This window comes from Pleurodeles waltl, chromosome 10 (assembly GCF_031143425.1).
Source record: "Pleurodeles waltl isolate 20211129_DDA chromosome 10, aPleWal1.hap1.20221129, whole genome shotgun sequence".
Lineage (NCBI taxonomy): Eukaryota > Metazoa > Chordata > Amphibia > Caudata > Salamandridae > Pleurodeles > Pleurodeles waltl.
Window position 1 is genome coordinate 119,075,286 of NC_090449.1, and position 25,236 is coordinate 119,100,521.

The 25,236-nt window shown below is 44.8% G+C and overlaps 1 protein-coding gene across 1 annotated transcript in view; it reads left to right on the top strand.

Moving 5' to 3' along the window:
- Positions 1 to 25,236, top strand: part of LOC138262384 (kinesin-like protein KIF19) — a 696,763-nt gene that overhangs the window by 476,940 nt on the left and 194,587 nt on the right. The window contains exon 14 of the mRNA XM_069212284.1: positions 2,041 to 2,140. Coding sequence (XP_069068385.1) covers positions 2,041 to 2,140 — 100 coding nt within the window. The remainder of the gene's footprint in view (positions 1 to 2,040; positions 2,141 to 25,236) is intronic.

Sequence of the window (25,236 nt, forward strand, 5' to 3'; positions counted from 1 at the left end):
TAAAGTTATGCAGTTGCAACAATTGAAGGATATTTGTCTGCCCTTTCAGTGTTCCTTTGTTTATCTGACCAACCTTCTCCTTTTAAGTCTCCAATAGTTCTAAGTCTTATTACGGGACTTCCTAATAGGTATCCTCCCACTCCATTTATCATGCCTCAGTTGGATCTTATTTTGATACTAACTTACCTTATGGGCACTCTGTTCGAACTCTTACATAGTTGTCCTTTGAGATTACTTACTTTCAAAACTGTTTTTCTGGTTGCCATAGTGTTGGCTAGAGGTGTTAGTGAATTGAAAGCATGGAGTGTGAAAACTCCCTTCAAGACTTTCTATGCAGATAAGTTGGTGTTGAGAATCAGGGCTGCTTACCTGCCAAAGGTGATTACTCCCTTCCACCTGGACCAGTCTATCACCCTCCCTACTTTATATCCTCCGCCACATCCATCTAAAGAGGAAGAAAGGCTTCATCGTTTGGACTCCAAAAGGGCTGTGAGCTTTTATATGGACAGAACTTATGATCACTGACCAGACGATCAGCTGTTTGTTGGCTAGGTGGGCAAGATGAAGAGAAAAGTCATGCATAAAGGGACATTGTCTTGATGGATCTTCCAGTGCATAAAGATCTTCTAGGCCATGGCTAACAAAGAACCACATGAAGGTACTAGAGCTAAGTCTTCTACTTCTGCTTTAGCTAGAGGTGTCTCTGTAGTTGACATTTGTAAAGCGACAACTTTGTTCTCCCTCCATACTTTTGCAAAGCACTATTGCTTTGGCTCTGAAGAGAGGAGGGAGGGACGGTCACTTTGCTCATTTTGTTTTGCAAGATTTTTTGGTATAGGCAGACAAGCATCCATCTCCAAATATGGGAGTGCTTGGGGATTCTATTCAAAAGATGAGGATTTCACAGGTAGATGGATCCATCAGAACAACTTACTTACCTTCATTAATGCTTTTTCTAGTGGATACAGTACCTGTGGAATCCTCACTGACCCACCCGCCTCCCCGTTCCTTGTCTGCGCATGCCAAAAAGAAATCTGTTTCTATATTATTTATGTATTTCTGATTTCATCTAAATATTTCTGTATGTATATCTGGAATGTTACATGTTGTTGCATTTGTGATGTTGGTTTTACCCGTTCGCCTCAAAGGCATAAAAGAAGTGGGTGGAAACTGACATTAGCATGCTAATGAGGACTTCTTATAGCTCCGATGATGTCACACAAGTGTGAAGCCGTGGCATTTTGATGTCCTTTCGATGTGGAGAGCTATGAAGAAACGTTTCTGTGGAATGCTGGTGCATTGGGATTTACAAAAAGTGCGGAATCAACAGGTAGATACTATATCCACCAGAAAAAGCACTATTGAAGGTAAGTACCTTGTTTTTATCATCAAAACATCTGGGGCATATACCCTATCCACCAGAAAGCATCTTCAAAGACTGGTAATGAAATCGTGAGATTTTGAATTACACTTTCCAGATAACCGGGGCAAGCATGTTTCTTCGTCCGACCCAAGTTATCTTCAGAAAGCCCAGAGTCTATATATTTTTTATACCTCACTACAACAGGGTAGCATCTTCATAAAGCAACATACAACTGGGCCACTTTTTTTTCTCTCACACCGTATTATCAAAAGTGTCTGCTAGATCTTATGTTCTGGCGTTACAATTTTTGGAATATTATTTCACAGTTCACGTTTGGAAACTGGTAGCTAGAGAATAAATCACTGGCCAGACTGTGAATGGTATTGCCAAACAGCTTTATCACCAGTACAACAGTACCACCAGTGGAAAGAAGCTAGATGTGTCTTAAGTATCTTTTTATATGGAGCAATTGATGTTTAGCTTTCAATAGCGTAGGTACCAGCCTCATTTTAGAACAAACAGTTTGATCTGAACGCTCAGGGTTAGAAGTGGACAGATCAGGAGCAAATTACCTGAATGAAGACACATAAGACACCAAATGCTGCTGTTTTAAATATTGTCCTCTCATACAGAACTTCATGATTATACCACAATTTTCTTTTGTATTTATTTCACAGAGAGAGTCTCAGAACATCCAAATCATCTGCCTCATTGAAGCATGATTCCAGTTTCAGTCCGATTGGCTTTCATCTCATTGGACCATCCTCCACCCAGCAGGTCAGTGTTCAGAAAGTTATTATAGTATAGCAATCATATTTTTAAATGTTGTTCCCTCTTTCCCTCCTAGTCCAAAGCAATTCCTCTATTTTCCAGTTGTCACTTTTAAAGTGCAACTCAAACTAAAACCATTGGCCGGCTTTCTTTTTATATAGTCGTGGACAAATTATGGCTATGAATATGGGTGACCATTGATTTGGGTTTAGACAATGCATTTGACTTCTGCGACTTGCTGTTTAACCTCAATGTCTTGCAAAGCAAATTCCTCTCATTTAGACCTTAACATCCTGTACCAGTCTGTGTAAAGTTTTTCCACTTTTTCATCTGTCTCCACATGTTCAAAACTGGTAGGCTGCCCCGTCGACTGTTTGGCAACATCAGACATTCTGTATAATCTTCATTGGCCTACTATGAAATAGAGTATACCCTTCAGAAATATTACAGTTTCTACCTCACAACTATTTTCGAACTGGTCATCCATTTTATCTGTATACAACTCTCACAAGTATATTCTCATTCGCCAAGTCAGATCTGCTTGTAATCTCTCTGTGTGTCTCTTCTTTCTTAGCCTGTGAACGGCAAGTGCATAGTATCTGATAGAGACTTCTAGCTGCAGATTCCTTATCTTAGAATTTCCAAGCTTCTAGTGGCCCGGCAGCTGTCTTCGGTTAGTACGATTCTGAGGATGTCATGGTCCCACTCTAGGAGGAGGTCGCATTACCGCTCCAGGAGCCCCAAGTCATCTTCCTCGCATTTGAGGTCTTTGGGGCATTCAGGGAAGAGGCACAAGAAGAAGTCCAATCAGACTTTGACTTTGCCTCTCACATCGGCCGACGAAGCGTCCAGGGAATGCCGACGTTCTGAGCGCGGCTCTGAGGAGCTGTAGCCAACGCCGACTCTGCGTCTTCCCCCTTTTCTGGGGACCGGAGTGACCCCCACTCAAATAAAAGAATTTTACGAGGCTATGCGCCTTGTTTTTGAGCGGGCTATACCCTCGGGTGGGCCCCACAGGGTCAGCAGCATCCCCATCGGATTCGACATCGGTTGCTTCGGCCTCGGTGCCGTTAGGGACCCCGGGATCCGATAGGGGATCCGGACCGGCACCGGTATATCACAGTCAATCTCCTCCGCCGCTGGGCCTGATGTCGACGCTCGCACCACCACCGGCGCCCACTGGTGGTGGTAGCCCCATCCTCATTCCGGATGATCATGAGCCAGAACGACGTCATACGACTTCAACGTCCCCGATTAGGCCCAGATCAGTGCCTGAGGCTTATTCAGAACAGCCAGGCACATGAGAGGTGTGGGAGGGGTCTGAGGACCCTTTAGGATATGGATCGTAGCATGAACAGGACTGGGATGAGGATCTAGGGGAAGCCAGTGGACTGAATACCTCTCCAGATGCTGGCATGCTCTCTCAACCCGCTGTGGCTACAGAGGAGGGTTCATCTTATGCCATGGTGGTGCGTAGGGCAGCTGAGGTCTTGGACCTAGACTTGCCTACAGTGCCAGTCAGGACTAATCTCCTGACGAAGGTGCTTCAGCCAGGGGTTGTATATCAGAGACAATGTTACCCTTCAATGAAGCTCTCATGGATGTCCTTTTGGGAACATGGTCCAAACCCAGCACATGAGCTCCTGTAAATAGGACAATCTGCCGCCGCCATAGACCTGCTCCAAAGGACCCTAGTTTCCTCACCCAACACCCCACCCCGGAGAGCTTGGTGGTCCAAGCCTCCACTTCCAGTGGTGCCTTCCTTCCGCCCCTCCGGATAGGGAATCCAAGAGGCTGGACCAGCTTGGAAAGAAGTTGTTTTCTTCCTCCAGCCTGGCATTGAGGTCAGTAAACACCTCTTGCCTATTGGGCCATTTTTCCCATACTTTATGAGATATGGTTGCACAGGTGCTGCCCCTGTCCCGGAGGGCATATGGGAAACTCTCACCCAGGCTGTCAAGGATGGGAGAGATGCAGCCAAGTTTACTATTAGGTGTGGCTTGGACTCGTCCGACTCGCTGGGCAGGGCGATTTCTTCAACCATGACCCTCCGTCGCCACACCTGGCTACATTCTACTGGCTTTTCAGGTGATGTCCAGTCGAGTTTGATGGACATGCCTTTTGATGACTCTCGCCTTTTTGGTGAGAAGGCAGACTCTGCGCTTGAGAGGTTCAAGGATTCTTGAGCTACGGCCAGATCCTTGGGCCTTTCAGCACCAGCTTGTCAGCAGTCTGTCTTTCGTCCCTTTCGAGGCTTCGGAAGGGGCGCGGTACAACGCCAGCCACAAGTTAGCCACCGTCTTCCAGCTTCACAGCATCCCGTGTGAGGATGAGGTCGTGGTACCCTCAGACCCACAAGGTCTGTCCAGAGGTCAGCCACCACACAGCCCCCCTCTTCCACAGCGCCCAAGCCCTCCTAGTATGGTTCCGCAAGACCGTGTCCGTCCAGTTGGAGGGAGGATTCAGTTTCATCTCCCTCACTGGCAGTCCATCACATCGGACAAATGGGTCTTGCAGATCATACAGAAGGGCTATTCCATCCTCTTCCAGTCTTTCTCTCCCTCTATCCCTCTGGTAAAAGAACGGCTGGTGGGGGATCAATTGATCTTGCTCCGTGAGGAAGTTACAGCTCTCTTGGCCAAGGGAGCCATAGAAAGGGGCCCGATGTCAGAAGTAGGCAGTTGTTGTTATTCCTGCTACTTTCTGATTCCCAAAAAGAACAAAGGCCTTCGCCCTATCCTTGATTTAAGGGACGTCAATCTCTTCCTCAAGAAGGAGAAATTCAAGATGCTCACTCTTGCTCAGGTCTTGTCTGCCCTAGACCAAGGAGACTGGATGGTAGTGTTGGACTTGCAGGATGCGTATTGTCACATTCCCATCCTGCCCGCCCACAGGCATTACATGCAGTTCAAGGTGGGCCATGAGCACTTTCAGTTTACCGTGCTCCCTTTCGGTCTCACCAATGCCCCTTGGGTGTTCACGAAAGTGATGGTGGTGGTGGTAGCTCATCTGCGCAGGTTAGGGATTTCAGTCTTCCCCTACCTGGACGACTGGCTGTTGAAGGCTCCGACGTCCCAGGCTTTCGTCACCCACCTCCAGACAACAGCGAACTTCTTGCACTTGCTGGGGTTCAGTATAAACGTGACAAAGTCACACCTGACTCCCTCTCAGAAGCTCACTTTCATCGGAGCTGTTCTGGACACAGTGCAGTTTCTAGCTTATCCTCCCGAGCAGCGATTCCAGAATATTCAGGTTATGATACTGATGTTTCAGCCTCTATCCTGGATTTTGGTGAGACAGACTCTAAGGCTGTTGGGACTCATGGCTTCCTGCATCCTATTAGTCAAGCATGCCAGATGGCATATGAGGGCTCTGCAGTGGGACCTGAAGTTCCAATGGGCACAGCATCAGGGAAATCTTACCGACATGGTTCAGATCTTGGAGGGAACTGCAAAGGATCTGCAGTGGTGGTTAGTGAACTGCGATTGGGTCAAGGGCAGACACCTCTCCCTTCTCCAACCAGATTTTACAGTAGTGACAGATGCATCACTTCTGGGATGGGGCGGCCATCTGGCAAAGGTGGAGATCAGGGGCCTCTGGTCTCCGGCGGAATCCGGACTCCATATCAACTTGTTGGAGCTTCAGGCGATCCAGCTAGCATTAAAGGCATTTCTTCCTATTGTGAAGGGGAAGGTAGTGCAAGTGTTCATGGACAACACTCCCGCAATGTGGTACTGCAACAAGCAGGGAGGTGTGGGCTTGTGGACCCTTTGTCAAGAGGCTCTACCTCTCTGGACATGGCTGGAACATCAGGGTATAACCCTGGTGGTTCAACACCTGACAGGTTCTCTGAACGCCAGAGCTGACGAACTCCGCCGGTGATGCTTAACGGATCGCAAATGGTGTCTCCATTCGGAGGTGGCGCAGGGACTGTTTCAGCAGTGGGGAGAGCCGTAGTTACATCTGTTTGCCTTCAAAGAGAACGCACAATGTCATTAGTATTGCGCGTTGCAGTTTCCAAGGCGGCACGCTTTTTGTCGTAAGTGGAGCACAAGCCTCTTGTAACCTTTCTGCCCATACCACTTCTGCCCATAGTTCTCAAGAAAATCAAGAACAACCGGGCCCAAGTAATCCTAGTGGCTCTGGATTGGACACAAAGAGTCTGGTATCCAGAGCTTCTCAAAATGAGCATCAGTCCTCCAATCAGGTTGCCTCTTCGGGAGGATCTTCTGTCTCAGCAGTAGGGGAAGGTTCACCACCCGAACCTGACAACTCTGCAGCTTCATGTGTGGAGATTGAGCTGCAGCAGTAGATGGTTTATGACCTCCCTCCCGAAGTCTGTGATGTCATTCTAGCAGTCAGGCGTCCCTCTACTTAGATGGTTTACGCCTGCCGTTGGAAATGTTTTGTATCATATTGTACAGAGAGGTCTATTGATCCTTTCTTCTTCTCTTTCTAATATCCTTCTTTTCATTCTGCTGCTAGGCCAACAGGGTTCCTCCACAGGGACTCTTAAGGGCTATCATTCTGGCTTATCGGCTTTTCTTTCCTTGCTTGATCAACAGTCTTTGTTTAAGTCTCCTATTGTACAGAGATTCTTAAAAGGGCATGTACATATGTTTCCACCCACACCTTTTGTTATGCCCCAGTGGGACCTTAATCTAGTGCTCACTTTTCTTATGTGTGCTCCTTTTGAGCCTTTAAATAATTGTCCTGTCCGCCGGCTTACTATCAAAACAGCCCTCTCAGTGGCAATCACATCTGCCAGGAGAGGAGTGAGATGCAGGCTTTATCATCGAAACCACTGTATCTCACAATAGATCCTAATAAGGTAGTCCTCAGCACTCATGCCTCTTTCCTCCCCAAGGTGGTGACCCCTTTCATTCTGGTTCAAAATATCACCCTGCCCACCTTCTTTGCTCCACCGCATCACTTTAAAGAAGAGGAGTGTCACCATTGGCTGGACCCAAAAAGTGTGTTATCATGATACCTTGACCGCACAAAAGAGTTCCAGGTGGACGACCAACTCTTTGTGGGCTACGTTGGTGCAAGGAAGGGGCGGGCAGTCCAGAAACTAACCATTTCGCGCGGGGTCATTCTCTGCACACTTTGGCTAAGAAGCAGCCTCCTAAGGGCTTAAGTGCTCACTCTATCAGAGAGAAGCCTGCTACCACGGCGTTAGCTCGAGGCGTGCTGGTACTAGACATCTGCCAGGCGGCAACGTGGGCTTCCTTGCACACATTGGCAAGACAGTACTGCCTGGATAGCCAGGTTAGAAGAGAGGGGCATTTTGCTCACTCAGTCCTGCAGGACTTCCTTGTGTGAAGTATATCTTTGCAACTCACCACCAGGAGTTATAGCTTGGGTATCTATTCTAAGGTAAGGAATCTGCAGCTTGAAGTCTCTATCAGATGAAGAAGTTACTTACCTTTGGCAATGAATTATCTGGTAGAGACTCTATCTAGCTGCAGATTCCTTACACCCAACCAAGCCTCGCCCTCTCCGGATATATATTATGTTTTTCAGATTTTTACCCTTTCTCTAGGGCATGTCTTTTTGTTTAGACAATCAAAAAAAGAAGAAAAAAAAAGATAAAAGTTGGTTCTTCCATGACTCTGCACTTCTGGTGCCTATATAGAAGACCATGATGTCACAGATGGCTCCAACGATGCTGACGATGCCACACCGAGCCGGACAACACATGTGGATCCGAACGACGCCACCCGATGGCATGCGCAGGGTACTGCTAAGCAGAAAAATTCTAGATTCGAAGCTGACACCAGGGAATTCTAAGGTAAGGAATCTGCAGCTAGATAGAGTCTCTACCAGATAATTTGTTACTGAAGGTAAGTAACTTGTTCTTCATGTGCAGTACTGTAATGCCCTTTAAATATTCTTCAACAAATGAAAGGCCACACCGAGTTTAGGGAACAGTATAAAACATCTCTTCTGCATAGGGTTCTGTTCCCTACAATGGTAATGGCAGTGAACTGACTTCATCCATTCTTTGTCCCTGCATTTACGACATCACAGTGATGATCCCTTATTAAATACATGACTTCTCTAATGCCTCCTATTTGCTCCTGTGAGGGTAAGGGAGCACAGGAACTGAAAACTACAGAAAACAAACGGGCTTCTTTGAGCATGTTGCTGCTGACTACATGACTTTCGAGACTAGAGGTACCACTGACCAAGACAGGGGTAGTAGCAATCTTTGGGTAATTATAATTGACATTTGCACTATTCTCTTTATAATGCTAGTCAGTTTTCCTTGGGGCAAATTAGCTCTAAATCGGTTTCTAGAAGGTCATTCATTTAGCTATATGTCCGGGCCAAATTTGATGGGTTGTCATAAAAGACTATTGTACTTCTAAACCTTATTAAAGGAGATATCTGCTGACTAAAATCAAATGTTGCAGTAAAGTATGCCTTACCTGCACACTTTCACTATAATCTGGACTCACATGTATCAGGTGTGTCAGAAGGTCCTGGTTGCAGGCGGTCAGCTGACAAGACAAAACACAATAAAAAAATGTGTGTAATTCTGTAGTAATTGGGCGTTAATGTCCCAAATAGATTACTCAAAAGTGAACTTTTTTTGATTGGGTTTGAAGGTATCAGGACAAAATATGTTTTCTTCGCACATCAAGCCAAAGAAACCTCATCTAATCTATTTAACACCTTCAAGAGAAAAACAAATTCTGTCTGCCTATTGTACTTACATAGTCTCTACTGATACATTTCTATAATTTTTCAGTTTACAAAATTTAAGTAACAAAGATATTATTCAGACTTTGGGCAGCAAGGCAAATTTGAGTGAGGAGCTTACCTGTCAGAGATCATTTGCTTAATTTGATACGCTTTTACCTGCAACAATTGGGAACTTTTCCTTTAGCCATGTATGCCTTCTCTGCCTCTCTTGGTAAAATACTCCGGGACCAAGCACATTAGCCTTTTTATTAATGCCTCCTCTTCAAAAGTTATGGCTAAACTACCTTCTAAGGAGACTCCAGTGGCACCTCTTCTCTAGAAAAGTAAGATTGATGTGCTAGGTCCAGAAACATACAATTCTGTAAAATATCTTCAATTAGAGATGGATTTGGTAATCCCTTTAACTCCCACGAAATAACTGACTGACTAGGCCAGTCACTAATAATGAAGAAACATTGGGTGACTCTAAAAGGGGAAGTAAGCATGCCTGCTATGAGGTTTAATCCACAATGCAAGTATTCTTTTCAGACTGTCCTTGACTCTGTTGAAAATTATCTGCATGTGGTCTAGTCATTACTACTGCCTCCTTTAAGACTCTTCAAACAGGAGCAAAGAGTTCAACATCAAGTGACCCATCAAACCTTAGTGATAACATGAAAAGGTAATATAAGAATAGCCCTGATGGGTAAATACGTCAGCTAGGAAGTGCACAATAAATTGGTTTTAAGATTCTGTGCTTGATTCTCGAATCCCTACAGGTAAAAGTCTCCTGAAACTTTATATGGAAAATCAAATAACTTCCATAAGTCAAACAGCTGACCTCTGTTTTTCCTTCTATTTTAGGGGTGTTCAGATTTAAAATTCTTGCAATACAAAGGTGGAAACTGGTGTCAAATAGGTTTCTTCCTTTAAAGTTCACTTTGAATAACACAGAAAATAAAGGAAAACCACTAACGGTCAGCAAACTAAAGTGAACATTTCTTTAGACAAATATTTCCTAGAAGAAAATACATTCTTTATTTTGGCTCCTTTAGATTATATGACACATCAATTAATACATCGCCCAGTGTAGAGTAGTCAGCAGTCAAAGGCCTTTTTACTGAAATAGTGATTCGGCTTTTTATCTTTCCGAGGTGTCTGTTTTTTCCGGGACAACTACCAATATTAAGAGTGAGATACCGATGCTCCACGTTAACGAGACACATTATGAAATATTACCTCAAATATAGAAGTATATGTACAGTAAGGGTAATAGAAAAGCACACAGATCAAAGAATCACTAGAAGTACGAATACAACACATGGTATCCAAGTTACCCACAATACATTTTATTTGTGATCAATAAATGGTCATGAACACTGTGCTGCAGTGTTTGTAAACAGGAGAACATTGGCGATCGTGATCCTGCTCAAATTCAAAATAACTCTTGAAACATTGGTCCTTATTCACAAAAGTAAATTCAATCGTAAATGTAACTTTGTGATCAAATGTACTTTTTTTTATACCTGCCAGTTAACCATATAAGGATTCCTGGCAGACATAAATGCATTTATTGTGGAATATTTTCCTCAGTAGGAATTCCCGTTCAAGGGTGGGAAGTGGGCGTTCCAAGTTGTGGTTTACCTTGGTAATTTGGAAACATCTATAAGCATGAACATTTTTGTACATTATGTAGCTGTTCTTTGACCTCTTCACACTCTTGAAATTATCGGGAATGTACTTCAGCCAGCAGCTGGAGTAACTTTCCTTCTAGGATGGGAAGGGGAATGGGTCACCCCCAGATTTGGTAGGGGTCTAGGAGTAGAGCTTGCTCCATGCAGAAAATGTTTTTCCTCTAGAAAAAAGTGTGGATGTGCACATGAGCTCCATTTACTCTGTGCGGGGTCCCAAAAGTCATTTTTCTCCAAACTTGTATTCACATAATCCAAGTTGTCGAGCTGAGAATCCCTCTGTAGTCATAGAGAAGTCATGTGTTAAACATAGCTTGTAAGGCTTTACCATGGTGACATCAGTAGCCTATTCACATCAGACACATTGTTTCAAAACCAATCAATCAGGAGAAAGCACAACATTCATCCTTCCACACACATGCCACCATGACTCAGATTTTTAATACACTTTGCGTGTGAAGGGAATTAACTGTGCGCAGCTCGGTCGGTCGTAGGACCAAACAAATTGTACTATTCTTGTTAAAAAGAAAAATATATTTTCAGACTGTTTGGAGCCCGTGGCAAAATAGGCTTCATTGAGAAGATGCTTAAAAAGACTCCATTTATTCTTTATATCTTGATCACCGAGCTAAGGACTGCAAAATGTGTTGTATGTATTCATAAAAAATCTTCAAGGACAGAGAGTTTAGACTTTTATTCTGGCCCCAAAAATCAGAATCCAGAAATATTCCCTCTTCTGAGGAAGAATCTATAGGTTCTTGTAAGGGAACAAGAAAAGCCCAAAAGGGGTTCATTCACAATGAAAACGCTCACCTAGATGAGAAGAGGAAATACCATCAGTTTCAATGGAACCTCCTACAACAATACATGAAAATCTGTCAGAGGCGAGTCTGGCCTCTGACACAATGATTTTGACTAAAACAATTGTACCAAAATCCACTACTCACAAGCACACAGCAGAATCGGCTATGCCAAAGAAGAAGATGCCTTTGGATCTATTTTCAACCCGAAAATAGTTGATATCTCGACTGTCAACGGGACAGGTTGCAGTGCCACCATTGACAAACACTCCAGCAAGAACCAAGGAGTTGAATAACCGAATACCATTAATGACACCACAATGACATCAATGAAAACGGCTCAATTACATGCAGGTTCAACCACAACATTGTCAACAACCATCTCAGCTATGACTCCATTGATGAGGACACTGTTGATAGTGTAGGAAAATACCCTCTTTTTTGCATGGATGCCCCCACTTTTTGCCTGCTCTGCTATCAGTATGCATAGACTGTCTTCACTGGGGGCAAACTCCAGACAATTCTGCATTGGACTGTCCCTATAACACAGACTCCAGCCAGTGCCTTTCTAGTCCTGACTGGGTACTATAGGAGGTTCATTAAGAACTGTGGCTCCATTGTAGTCCCCTTAAATGACCCCACATCCAAAAGGATGCCCGAAAACATTTTATGGACAGCTAGCTGCCAAAAAGCTTTCGATGACCTGAAACACGCCATGTGTTCTGCTCCCATATTAAGAAGCCCTGACTACTACAAGCAGTTCATTGTACAAACAGACACTTCTGAGGCAGGGATAGGGTCAGTCTTTCTCAGCTAAATGATGAGGGCCAGGATCAACCTAAGGCTTTCATAAGTAGAAGGTTGACCCTTAGGGAAACTCATTGGTCAGCCATTGAGAATGGAGGCCTTTGCTGTGGTCTGGGCCTTGAAGAAGCGGAGGCTATACTTGTTTGGAACTCACTTCCTTGTTCTGACAGACCACACACCCCTCCTATGGCTTAAGCAAAAGAAAGGTGGGAATCCCAACAGGGAATGTACTATACAGTGGAACATAGACCTGGGGTTAACCACTCCAATGCAGATGGACTCTCCAGATATTTCCACTTAGGGAAACGTTAGTCTTATTGTCCTTTGTTTGGGGGAGGGGTTATGTAGGAAAGTACCCTCTTTTTTAGCAGACTGCAACTTCTGAGACGAACTTGCCTTGCAACATTGTTTCTCCGGCTCCTTCCAGCAACTGCAACATTTCCCCGGCTGTGCATCCTCTGGGGTCAGCAAGACTTCAGCCTCCACCAAGATGCAAGAAGGAATCTCCATTGGAGTGAAGGAGTCACTGCTCTGCATGCGCATACACCTTCAGCAACAATGTCCAGCTGCATGGATCTGCTCTTCTCTGTAACCTCTTGAATCTTACATCACAGGTGGTGGTCTGGAGTGGTCCTCTTGGTCCTCACAGGCTGCTGTCCAACTTGGGAGACAGTGAGCCCTTGCCTCCCCTTGCAGGACGGTATCCCTGTGCACGCAACTCCTGCAGCAACTAATGCTTGCTGTCCCCTGCTGCAAGGGAGCCCCAGTCTCCAGCACTTCATCCTGCCAAGAACAGTCTCCTCTCTGCTGCTCTAGTGACGTGGGAATCCTCTCCGGGTGTGCTGATTGGGCCTCACTGCAGCTTGCTGCAGTGCCTGCTGCCAATTGGTTGCCGGTGGGGCTACAACTGCTTCTGCTGGCTCTCTCGACTGCTGAGGGTCAGCCCGGATTTACCTCCAAGGGTTGAGTCCCCTGGACCTGGCTGGTCCTCTTCAGCCTTGCAACTCTTCTTTTGCTTGTTCTTGTATTTGCCATGGGTTGTTGGGGTTCTCCTAAACCACTGCCCATCTGTGACCCGATGACCGACGTGGGACACAATCTTCACCACTCCAAGGTCCCCTCTTCAGCTCCTGGGCTCCACAGCTGTTCTTCTTCCCCCATCGACCTGGATCTTCAGCCACAAAAGAGGGTAGTGGCTCCTGCCTCCCACTGGACACTCCATTGTGGACTAGTCTCTTTCCCCTTCTTTTGCAGGTACTCTTCTGCCAGAATTCACCTTTGATTTATTCTAGACTGGTCCTGTTCTTGTGCAATCCCTTTTCTAAGACCTCTTGCTTGTCAGTGGGAAAACCAGGTACTTACTCTTGCTCTCCTGGTCGCTGGGGGTCACTTAGGTACTCACTTCTTGGGGATCCCTAGTTCTTCCAGCTTCCATCTAACGACTCCACATCCTTGGGTGGAGGACTTCACTTCGGTTTCCACGATGTTAGTACATGAATTGGTCCTCCCCTAGGGTCCTAACTATGTTTCACTGAGTCTTACTAATGCTTGTTGTTTCTTGTGCCAATTCCTAATTATTACAGTGTGTATATATATATATATATATATATATATATATATATATAAACAAAAAGGAAACCACTAAACCGGCTACATCCACCTCACAAGGCTGGTGCGAAGAAACAGTAGTGGTACCCGTTTTAAAATCTAAGAGATTTTTTTGGATGTTATCATGTGAACTTTTCTTTTTTATAGTATTTCTTCTCTGTTTACTGCAAGGGGTATGTAAGTATGGCTTGAAATGTGCCCAGGTTTTTTCAATTTGGCCATGATGAAGACACTTTGGTGTTGAAACGCGTTGCCTTTGAGTCAGTTTGCTTCTTTGTGGATAATATATATATTTTGCAAATAAAATTATATTTTTGAGGAGTGGACATGTCGGGTGCGACTTCTTTCTGCTTTTTTGAATGAGTGGCAGAAATTTCTCATATATATATATATATATAATATAATATGTACTTATCTCCAGTTGGGGGGGATTGCCTATGAGATATCTGGTGTGGTGATACTATTATAAAGTACCTTTATGTTTGTAACACTGTGTGGTTCCTTTCATCCTTTCATGTGTGATAAGTTACTGTGTGACCATTGTGGTCTTGCATAAGCTTTGCATGTCTCCTAGCTAAGTCTTGGCTGCTCATCCACAGCTACTTCTAGAGAGCCCTGACTTCCTAGACACTGCCTACATTCACTAAAAGGGATCACCTGGACCTGGTATAGGGTGCCAACACACCAGGCCAGTTTTCTACAGATAGCATTAACACCGTAGATCAGACTATCATTGCTGAAAACACCTAAGACTCCCAGAATAACCTTGGTATTCAAACATATGCTTTCTAGTGCCCCTTATGCTTGAATATACTTCACCATGTAAGGTATCTCCTTGCCCAACTCAAGGCATTCTAGATACAGAAGAATCCAATGATAATTGTCCATATGGACCCGCCTATAGTACAGTGCAATTAAAGGGAAAATATCAGAATCCAGAATGAGGGGCTAAGGACGTGCTTTTCTGTTCATCCTCACAGTAAAATTGAAGTTTGTGATCATAGTGGGTTCATATCAACTTTTGAAGAACACCAAAATGATGATGACTATTGGCATTATAATTATGACCTATACAAGCAAACTACATATGTCTCACAAGAGTTAAAAACCTATGGCTCGTGATAGCCGATTATTTAACTCACTTCCCTGAGTCTCAGACTAGACCTATGACACAAATTGCTTCTGTACCTTTACCACCAAGTCAAATAAACACCCATGCAACATCTATCATCCCTGGTAATCCAACCCGTAACACCAACCCATGAGAACACATATACTGAAGAGGACCAAGAAGAAGGGAAGGGTAAACAGATACTCCTCAATATACAGGCCCTGGAATGTGAAGAATAGATGACATAAACTCAGGAGACACCACCCCTCCTCTTGCAGACTTTCCACCAGATGATAGTGGAGGCTTGCACTCTTTCACAGAGAGGGTATCAAAAAGATTATACTTACCAGTGCCATCAAAAGAAAAATACTGTTTTCTTTATGATATCAAAGAGCCAACATAAAAGACCATTAAAGCTATACCCATAGTTGACCATATTTGGGCAGAGGGCCTGAAAGTAATGAAGAACCCATCCAATATAGCAACAGTGACTCCCAGGCTTGATAAAATAATTAAAGGCTCATACAGACATCTCTGCTTGTCTGATCATGCACCCTGTGCAGATTAGATAGTTGTGCATGCAGGCCAGAGACATTCAAGAATCCCGACATCGCCATGCACTACACCACCTAAAAGAGAGAGCAGGAGACTCAATAATATTGGTAAAATATTTTCAGCAACCTCTGCTGCACCCACTAGGGTGTCCAACGCACTTTCAATTCTTGCCCAATACGAGAGGCAGATGTGGTTAGATATTGGGTCACATTTAGATCTCCTGCCAGATGACAAGAAAGCTAAAGTAAAGGCTGTTCTTCATGAAAGCGAACAAACATTGTCTGCAATAATTGACACTGCAGTGGACGTTGTCCCTACTACTTTCCGACAATTTGGGGATCATCTTTTTTATGCAGGCAAGATTGGCAATGGTCAACCTCCTTTGGAGCAGAGGTACAAATTAAGATTTTACATATACTTTATAACAGTGAATCCTTATCTGCACAACGTGTGGATAAGGCTCTTAAGTCCATAAAGTCAGATGCTGAAACTGAAATAACAGTAGGAGTTCTCCAGCATTGGGAGTTCTTCAGCAAAGAAGACCACAGTTCTTTTGGTTAGCCCGAGGAAGGAGCCAGTACTCATGTAGAGGTGGCCATCAAGCCTATAGGTATGAACTGTATGAGATATGTCAACAATCCTACCTCCAGAGTTGTCCAGAATATATTGTACCTTCATCTAAGTCCTATCACAAACAGGTCACTCTCAAGAAAAATAGAAAAAAAATCCTGAAGCTAGGAAATTTCAAGACAGCAGTTGCAAAACACAGACGATGGTCATAGAAAATCCGTATATGAGTCCAAGCTGTGGTTCTGGACCAGTGGTGATGATGTTTATCATTCATTTTCTACCTGGATCTTCCTTCCCTTGAGTCTTTTAGTGAGAAATCAAAGGAACAGTAGAAGGAGAGCACCCTCATTGCTTTGCTGTTGTATTGTTTTTTCCTTTTGACATTTCAAGTCTTTGAACTGTCCTCTCAGATGAATCACTCTCACTCCTTGTTTGGTTTTTTTGACATCTTCTAACAAAATATGTAACGCGACACGGAGTGATAGACGGTAGAAAGATCACACATACAGAATGTGGGTCTGTGGCAGCCCTCTTCCTACAACAGAAAGGACACTTCACAAGTAGTGAAGGCATTGGAAAAGGGAAAATCTTTACAAAATAAGATTAAATAGATTTGAAGGAATTTAAAAAATGTTGAGCAAAGTGGGAAAATCTAATTTGTTAAGAATCAGATTTAGGAAGCTGGCTCTATATATGCTATACCAAAGTGAGGTATGGTGTGTACAGAGTCCAGGGGTTCCCTACAGGCTTAACAGAGACTAAGGTAGATAATACTAATGATCTCTTTTGTGGTAGTGTGGTCAAGCAGTTGGGTTTATCAGAGGGTAGCGCAAAGCATTTGTTGTACACACACAGTCAATAAATGAGGCACACACTCAATGACAAACTCCAGGCCAATCGTTTTAATCTAGCAAAAATATATTTTGTTGCTTTATTACTAGAACCAGAAGGACTTTGTTGCAGGTAAGTACAGTTGTCAATAGGTATCAGGTATATGTATCAAATATACTTTGATTTTTGCGGATGAAGCAGTTTAGTAGTAAGTAACACTTTTCAATTTCAAAAGTTGAGACTGCAATTTTTCATAGGAGTCAATAGAGTCCGGGGGGGTGTAGAATGTTAGCACAGAAAACAGGTAAGTACACAACTTACAATTCCAGTCTTCAGGGATTAGGATATCCACATGCCAAAGTTCAAGATGACCCTGAAAGTGCACCACCAGCAGCACAGGGCCAGCCAGGTGCAGACGTCACAGTTGGTGTTGGGTTTGCAATGAATTCCTATGAGGACGGGGGGGATTTAGTAGAAAAGAGTTTGCAGGTAAGTACCCATGGTTTCAGGTCACAGGCTTTAGGGGTTTAGGTCAGTACCGGGGGGGGCCACAGATCAGCACAGGGGGGGACACAGGTCAGCACCAAACACTCAGTGGCACAGGGCCGGCAAGGTGCAGGGTGCAAACACAGCATCGGGTGCCCAATGCTTTTCAACAAGAGAACCCCTGGGGTCACAAAGATGCTGAAGGCTGGCTGGTTCCAGGGGGTCAGCTCTGCAAAACCAAAGGCTGGACAGGAAGGAGAGGCACCCCTGGACGTTGCTGAACTGTTGGTCGGATTTCCAAAGGCCGGGGGCCTATGGATGCAAGGGTACCTTCAGGAGTTGGGAATCTTCTGGTCGAGGTCAGGGGGAGCCTCTAGATTCAGGCTGCAGGAGTTGTTGTGTTGGCTTGTGTTGGCTTGTGTTGGCTTGTGTTGGCCAGGAGGGGTCATCCCAGGATGGACTTGAGGTTGGAATTGCCTGGGGACCATCTCTGGACCGGTGGTCCATCTAGACTCAGGCCGTGGGCGTCGGGTGCAGAGTGGACAGGGTTCACGGATCCGGGGCGGTGCTGGACTCCTTTCGGTGATTTCTTCTGGATGGGGCTGCTGTCATCAGGAGTTCTGGGCCTTTGCTGTGCAGGCAGTCCTCTGGGGGTTTGTAGAGGTCGCTGGTCCTGCAGAATGCATCACCTTCTTGGAGTAGGGGTCTTTGAAGCTGCAGACAGGTGCATAGGGCTGGGGCCAGGTCAGTTGTCATCTGAAGTCTTTACTGCTGGAGTAGGCTTAGCAGTCCTTCTTTCTTCTTTCTTTTGAGGTCACCAGGAATATGGTTGGTGAGGTTCAGAGGAGCCCCTAAATACTAGATTTAGGGGGTTAAAGGGGTCAGAGGGCAGTAGCCAATGGCTACTGTCCCTGAGGGTGGCTACACCCTTCCTGAGTCAACTCCTTTTGGTGAGGGGGGCTCACTCCTAAACCTACTTGTCCCTACCCTCCAAAACAAGATGGAGGATTCTGCAGGGAGGAGGTCACCTCAGCTCTAGTCACAATACGGGTGGTCCTAGCTGCCCTGGTCACTCCTCCCTGTTTTACCTAATTTTCCAGCTGGACCTGTTGCCAAAAGTGAGGCTTGGTCCGGGGACATGCATCTCCACTAGCTGGAGTGCCCTGTGGCACTTTAACAGGAGACCTGAGCCTTTGAGGCTCACCTCCAAGTGTAACAGTTCCTGTGGAGGGGGAGATGTGAAGCACCTCCACCCAGAGCAGGCTTTGTTTCTGACCCCAGAGAGCATAAAGCTCTACCCCATGGGGTCAGGGTGGCACAATACAAGCTGCAGCCCTAAGGGACCCTCCCTGGTCACCGAGCCCTTGGTACCACTTGTGCATTTTACAAGGGACTTAGCTGTGTGTCAGGGGTGTGCCACTTGTGGAAACAATGGTACAGTTTTGGGAAAGAACACTGATGCTGGGGTCTGGTTAGCAGGATACTACACACTCTCCGTCAAGTCAGCATCAATATGAGGCAAAAAGTGTGAGGGGGTAACCATGCCAAAAGGGGCACTTCCCTACAGCAGATGTAAAAAAAAGTAAGAAGGATATCCTTTTTAAAGTGTTCTAGGATTCATTCAGCATGAGCCAGAAAAAATGAACTGAGGCTTTTAGGCAAACTGCCACTGAGACACTGTTCCTGGTGCAAGTTCTCGCATCCCCATCAATAGCACCCTCAGGGCCTCCGCTGTATATCCGTATTGTAACCTCTGCGCTGATTGGAACCGAAGCATCATCTCAACCACACAACACATTCTTGACACCGACCTTCGCTTTGCAAGCCCTGCCACATGGATCCTTGACATTGATGCAACAGGAGCTTTAGTGAATCCTACTTCACTTTAATGGGATAACAGGAGTTAGCTTAGCATTTGGCTTGCAGACTCGTGCCCCGTCACCTAGTGACTTTTAACCTACTTAGCTTGCTCTGTCTTAGCACATTTAATTATTTATTTCTTCTAAAATGGCTGCCTTGTTTAGAGTTAGGCCACTTGTCATAAGTTACATTATCAGTGTCACTGCGCTAAGGCGTCAAGAACAAGCACCAAAGACAAACAAACAGTAGGTGTTCACACTTAGGGATTTTCCCTCTCAATACTTTCGAGGAGTTGTTTATATTAATTGCCGTCCCAAGCATGTTTGTTATCTATTGTTTGCGAACACACCTACATCAGGGGTCCTTGAAGATCTGTATAAATGTATCGCACTTTAGACAGATAATCAGAGGGATTCTGACCAGAGGGCATCGCCACCATCGCTGATATCGATGATGCAGTCGTCTTGATGCTGACCCAGTCTTCGTGTCCCTATGGAGTCTGAGATAGAGACCTCATTCCAAGGTAACGAGGGTTGGGGGCTCCTTTCATGGACATGGATTGGCAGATTAGGTTTAACAAACCCAGCTCTCCTTTAGGTAGGAGGTTAGGCCTTTCACATTAGGGTATTAGGGCATATTACATCCTGTATGTCTTTTTTATGCACTGCAAGATGGTGGGGGTCTTTGTAATAATGACTCTCGTCTTCACAATTCTGTTACTTGCATTATTCATTATCCTAATCATTGCAGCCCATGCAACTTATCGCAAATTGCAGTTATGTTGAATAAAAACGATTGAAACTTTACTGCATCTTTGTCATTGCCTGCATTTGTATGAGACATGATACATCTGTGAGAAAGGGGTAATCTCCATTTAACCACGACATTCACTGAGATGTCTTACTCTCGAGTCCAAGCGTAAAGGCTGCCACAAATCACCTCTTACTATTGTGTTTCTGGTGAAGTGCTGCTAGTGAGCTGGTAAGGTTAGGACAACAGTTGTGACTTGTTGTAGGAAGGACGTAGTCACCTACAAGCAAAAGTACTGTCATCCTTTAATCAGCAGTCTTGCCCAGAGCAAGAGTCCAAACTATGACATGGCGCCACCAACGATGGTGTTTAGGCACTAATTTACGGATACCCCGATTATCACTGTCTCACAGACAACAGGTACCCTAAGTACCATTATTCGGAGATGTCCGTGGTCTCTGGGAAAATCCTCCCCAGCTGAAAAGGTAACACCTGATTACGCTGTAGGTTGTTCGAGGTCGAACTCATAAAAGGATTTAACTCCCATTTTTGGTGTTCCGTTTTTCTAAACAAATATGGCTAACGTCATTGACATTCCTGAGAATGCTAGACAAGCACTAACACAACATTTATTAATGCATGGCCTTACAGATGAGGGCGGGGATGTTACTCTTATAATAGAAGCTAATGAAGCATACCAAACAGAAATATTTTACTGTTGGGTCACCTTTCCGGAGGTGGAGCAAACAACACATACTTTCCACACATATGAAATTGCGAACGTACCTCAGCGGTACCGAGTAAACCAGTATCATGAAATATCGCTCACATACCAAGAGCATCAGAACTGGTTTGAAGGCGCCCTACCACATGTACTACAACGAGTGAGGTTAGGTCCCTTAAGTAACGACTGACCTACATGGCCTATGTTTGCCACGTACACACCTCACCCAGGCATACAGAATATGCAAATAGCAGATCTGCGAGATTTATATAATGAATTAGTGACATTATATAGACGATTAGTTCAGTTCGTAATGGGAACATTGAACACAACACCAGCGCATCCAGCACCACCAGCACCTGGTGGTTATCAATTGGATACTGGGATTAATCCACAAACAGTACATACTATTATGGGTAAGGTACCCGCGGAACGGGAAAAAATACTGTTCTGGGTTGCCCAGAAAACTAATCAGCTGGAAGCTGTGTTTCCCCATACGGGACCACAGGAAAAACATAGACTTCTCACAATGTGCTTGCCTTTTGGGATGGTTCCCTCAGTGGATGACTGCGCCACATAGGGTACAGTCTTCGCTGCTATATACACTACCACACATGGTACCCCGACACTTGCCAATTTATCGGAAGTGTTAAAACAAATACAAAATGAGCATGGGGCAAAACCAGCCCTGGATTTGGGGATGAAACTAATGCGTAACTTTGATGCCGCATCCTCAATAATACTGAGTAACATTAAAGGGGAAGCGGTAGCACTGGCAATTCGCCAGCGTCTCTGGGAAACTCCACACCAGGAACAAGAGAGACAGCTACCGAAAATTATCTCCGATACCTATACTAGAATAGGACGGGATAGTTTGGGAGCCAAACCAAAGAAGTTGGGTTTGCAAGGTACCGCCCATAAGGAGGGTACAAAGCAGGCACAAGAGGGCACAAAGAAGAGCTGGGACAAACAAAAAGACTTTAAAGAAAGAAGGAATAAGAGAGCTGATTCTCCACACCCGGAGAACTCCGAAAGGAGATATGGGGCCTGATTATAACTTTGGAGGAGGGTGTTAATCGGTCCCAAATGTGACGGATATACCACCCTCCATATTACGAGTCCATTATATCCTATGGAACTCGTAATATGGTGGGCAGGATATCCGTCACATTTGGGACGGATTAACACCCTCCTCCAAAGTTGTAATCAGGCCCATAATCTTAGAAATAGGGAGAACATTAAAACTCCAGACAGATATACTGATTCACGTCCCTCTCGTTCCTTTCAGGACGCACCGGATATACGTAGTGAGAGAGGGGGACGTCAAGATTGATGTCCTGAATACGTGAAAGAAAAGAAAGACTCTCCGCAATCTACCATTAAAAAAGAAGAAAAGACTCCTCAGCAAAAGCCACAGTTTAAAAAGAAGAAGGTGGCAGCATTAACAGCTAAAAATGCCAGTATACTTGAGAACACTGTTGAGGAATAAGACGTGGGCAGTGACTCTGTTAGACAGTGCAGCAGAGGTCACGATATGTCGCCAGAATCTGAAAGATCATCTGGATGCAACAGCAACTAGCGATTTCATCGCAGTTGAAACAGCGGATGGCCGCGTACTCCCCCCAATAGGGTTTATGATTTAAAAATTTGGATTGAGGGAGACACGGAGCGCGTTATTAGTGTGATATTTTGGGATGAGCTTACTAGTTATATCCTATTGGCCGAAAGAGACTGGCCACCAGAACACATCCGCAAGCTCCCGCATGGGGAAGATGTAATTTTGCCTTCTTTCTCTGGTCTTGTTCCGGAAGCAGACAAAGAAGCCTATGCTTCTGAATGGGCTTCAGCGCAAGCACCTGCGTTATATCGCAATCACGTAGGTTGGGACAAGGAGTAGTCTTGTCATGTTATTCCCGTTAGGTCGACACCCCAACCGCAGGCACAATATCCTGTTAAACATGAAGCGAAATCTCCGGCGAGGGAAATACTCGCCCAACTTGAGTACCAGGGAGTAACTGAGCCCTGTACATCTGCAATGAATAATCCATTATTCCCTGTTGCAAAGCCAGACCATTCATATAGGATAGTCATTGATTATAGACACTTAAATAGTCATACACATACATATGCTATACAGAATTCAGGCAGCACAGCACTAATAAATAATATAGTGCGTAAAAAAAAAAAAAACATTAGACATTTCTAATGGATTCTTCTGCCAGAATTTAGCACTTGAAAGTCGGGACCTGAGCGCATTCTCATTTGGCTTGTAGAAACGCTTTTGTCGTTTACCTCAGGGCTATAAGGGCTATTTTCAGCCCGTGTAACATCAATACTACATGATATCGATTCCAAGGCGTTATCCTATGTGGATGACATATATCTCACAGACGACGTCCTCGGCATTCATCTTGCAAGGGTCGATCGGATTATTTTGGGATTTGCAGACCTCGGTTAGAAATTCAATTTTAAGAAAAGCAAGATAGCCTTTTTTAGTGTATTATTCCTGGGACATGAGCTATCAAATGAGGGAAAGAGCCTGGCCTGCACTTCCTAGAAAAATGTGCTCAATTGTACCCTCCTAACACGCTAAAGAAACTCCAGTCATTGCTAGGTTTCTTTAATTTTGGCAGAACATACATTCCAGAATATGCACAAAGGATCAAGCCACTGTATGACTTGGTTGAGCCCACATTTTCTAGCAGGCACTGGACAATTGAACATATGCACATCCTTAGGGAAATGCAACGGGACATGCTAGAAGCTAAACACTTGCACACCTGTGACAATAAAAAAAATGTGGTCATAAGAATAATAGCTGGTGCCATTGATTTTACTTATGTCACCTTTACTGAGGATGACACAGTACCCATAGCATATAAATCACATTTATACTCCAATGCCGAACAGCATTTTGCACCTACAGAAAAGATTCTGACGGCAGTTTAGATGGGCGTCATAAAAGAGAGGCCACTTGCCCAGGGGAAACGTATTATTGTTGTCTCCCCGGTGCTGGCCTTAGAGGCTGTCACCAAAGCAAGCGTTCCTAACGCTAAAGCATTACATCCACGTTGGATTCAATGGGCAACATCTCTGACCGCCACTGATGTCGATTACATTTTTGATCCGAAACTTCAGGCACAAGAGTTTCTCCAGTACGAACAAGAGTACCCGGCTCCTCTAAATATCTTGCCACTAGACAACTGACATACTGTCATATACACTGATGGTTCAGCACAACAGGCTGTAGGTACTAAACATCAATACCCAGCAGCTTGCGCAGCCATGATCGGAGTGATGGAAGACGGAGTTTTCCACCCTCGCAATATCTACACGCAGATCTTAGGGGACTGCACAGCCCAGTTGGTTGAGCTTAAAGCTCTTATTCTAAGGCTCGAACATACTGAGCCAGAATGTCAGACTTTAATAGTCTGTGACTCTTAATACTGCGTCCAGTCAGACAATGACTATCTCAATCATTGGAAACTGAACAGGTTTAGACATTCTAAAGGGAACACCATTAAACACAAAATACTGTGGGGGAGGGTGGCTGATCTTAAGGATAAGCTGCCGTGTGTCCATGTAGTACATACATTGGGACACCAACGTGTAGGAGTACACGTTACCGGTAATACCTTGGCTAATTAATCGGCCAAAGCAGCAGTAGCTACGGCTTCTGTGGCTGCAGTGACTCGTTCTCAGACGAGAGTGGATAGTGAAATATTGATTGCCGTCAAAGCTTCGGCTGCAGGCAAGGCCCTTCCTAAAGGGTACACTACGAACTATACTTACCATATCAGTGCGCAGAATGTTGCCTACACAACAATTCCTGGGGTTGGAGATCGAGTGATTCCTAATGAAGACCAGAGATTAGATCTAATTAAAGCAGCGCATGAGGGTGTCGCTTCTGCACATGCTGGTGTACAGGCCACAATAACACTTCTACAGAAATGCTTCTGGTGGCCTGGTCTATGCAGACGAACAAAGCAGTATGTCCTTTGCTGTGACATTTGCCAGCAGATTAAGGGTTCTAATATCAAATGCCTGCCGCAGACATCCCTCTTAGTGTCCAACAAGCCACTACAGTGTGTGTACCTGAACCATTGTGGTCCCTTACAGCCTGATGGTGCATACAAATACATTCTAGTCGCTGTAGATTCTTGTTCTAGATTCCTGTGGGTATGGCCACAGCGGTCGGCTGACGCCCGGACTGTTATAAAAGACTTGCTGATCTTTATCGCACATATGCGGTTGCAGCATTCCATTCGGACCAGGGCCCTGCATTTGCCTCTAAGGCATTCAGGGATACTATGGGGACTATGGGTGTTGAACTCCATTACTCTGCACCACACCATCCCGAGGGAAATTTGGTTGTGGAGAGGCGGTATTGTGATCTAAAGCAGTCCTTAACAGCTCGAGGATTAGGTTCAGGCCGCAGTTGGTTACATCACCTATATGGGGTCCAGAGAGCACTGAATCATCTGCCAAGACGGTCCTTGGGGGGACGCACTCCATATGAGGTTCTCTTTGGGATACCTATATATGTCCCAGATCTTGATGCCCCTGGTATGGTGGCAGCAGAAACACCATTTGACATAAATGAACATCTCACTGTTTTA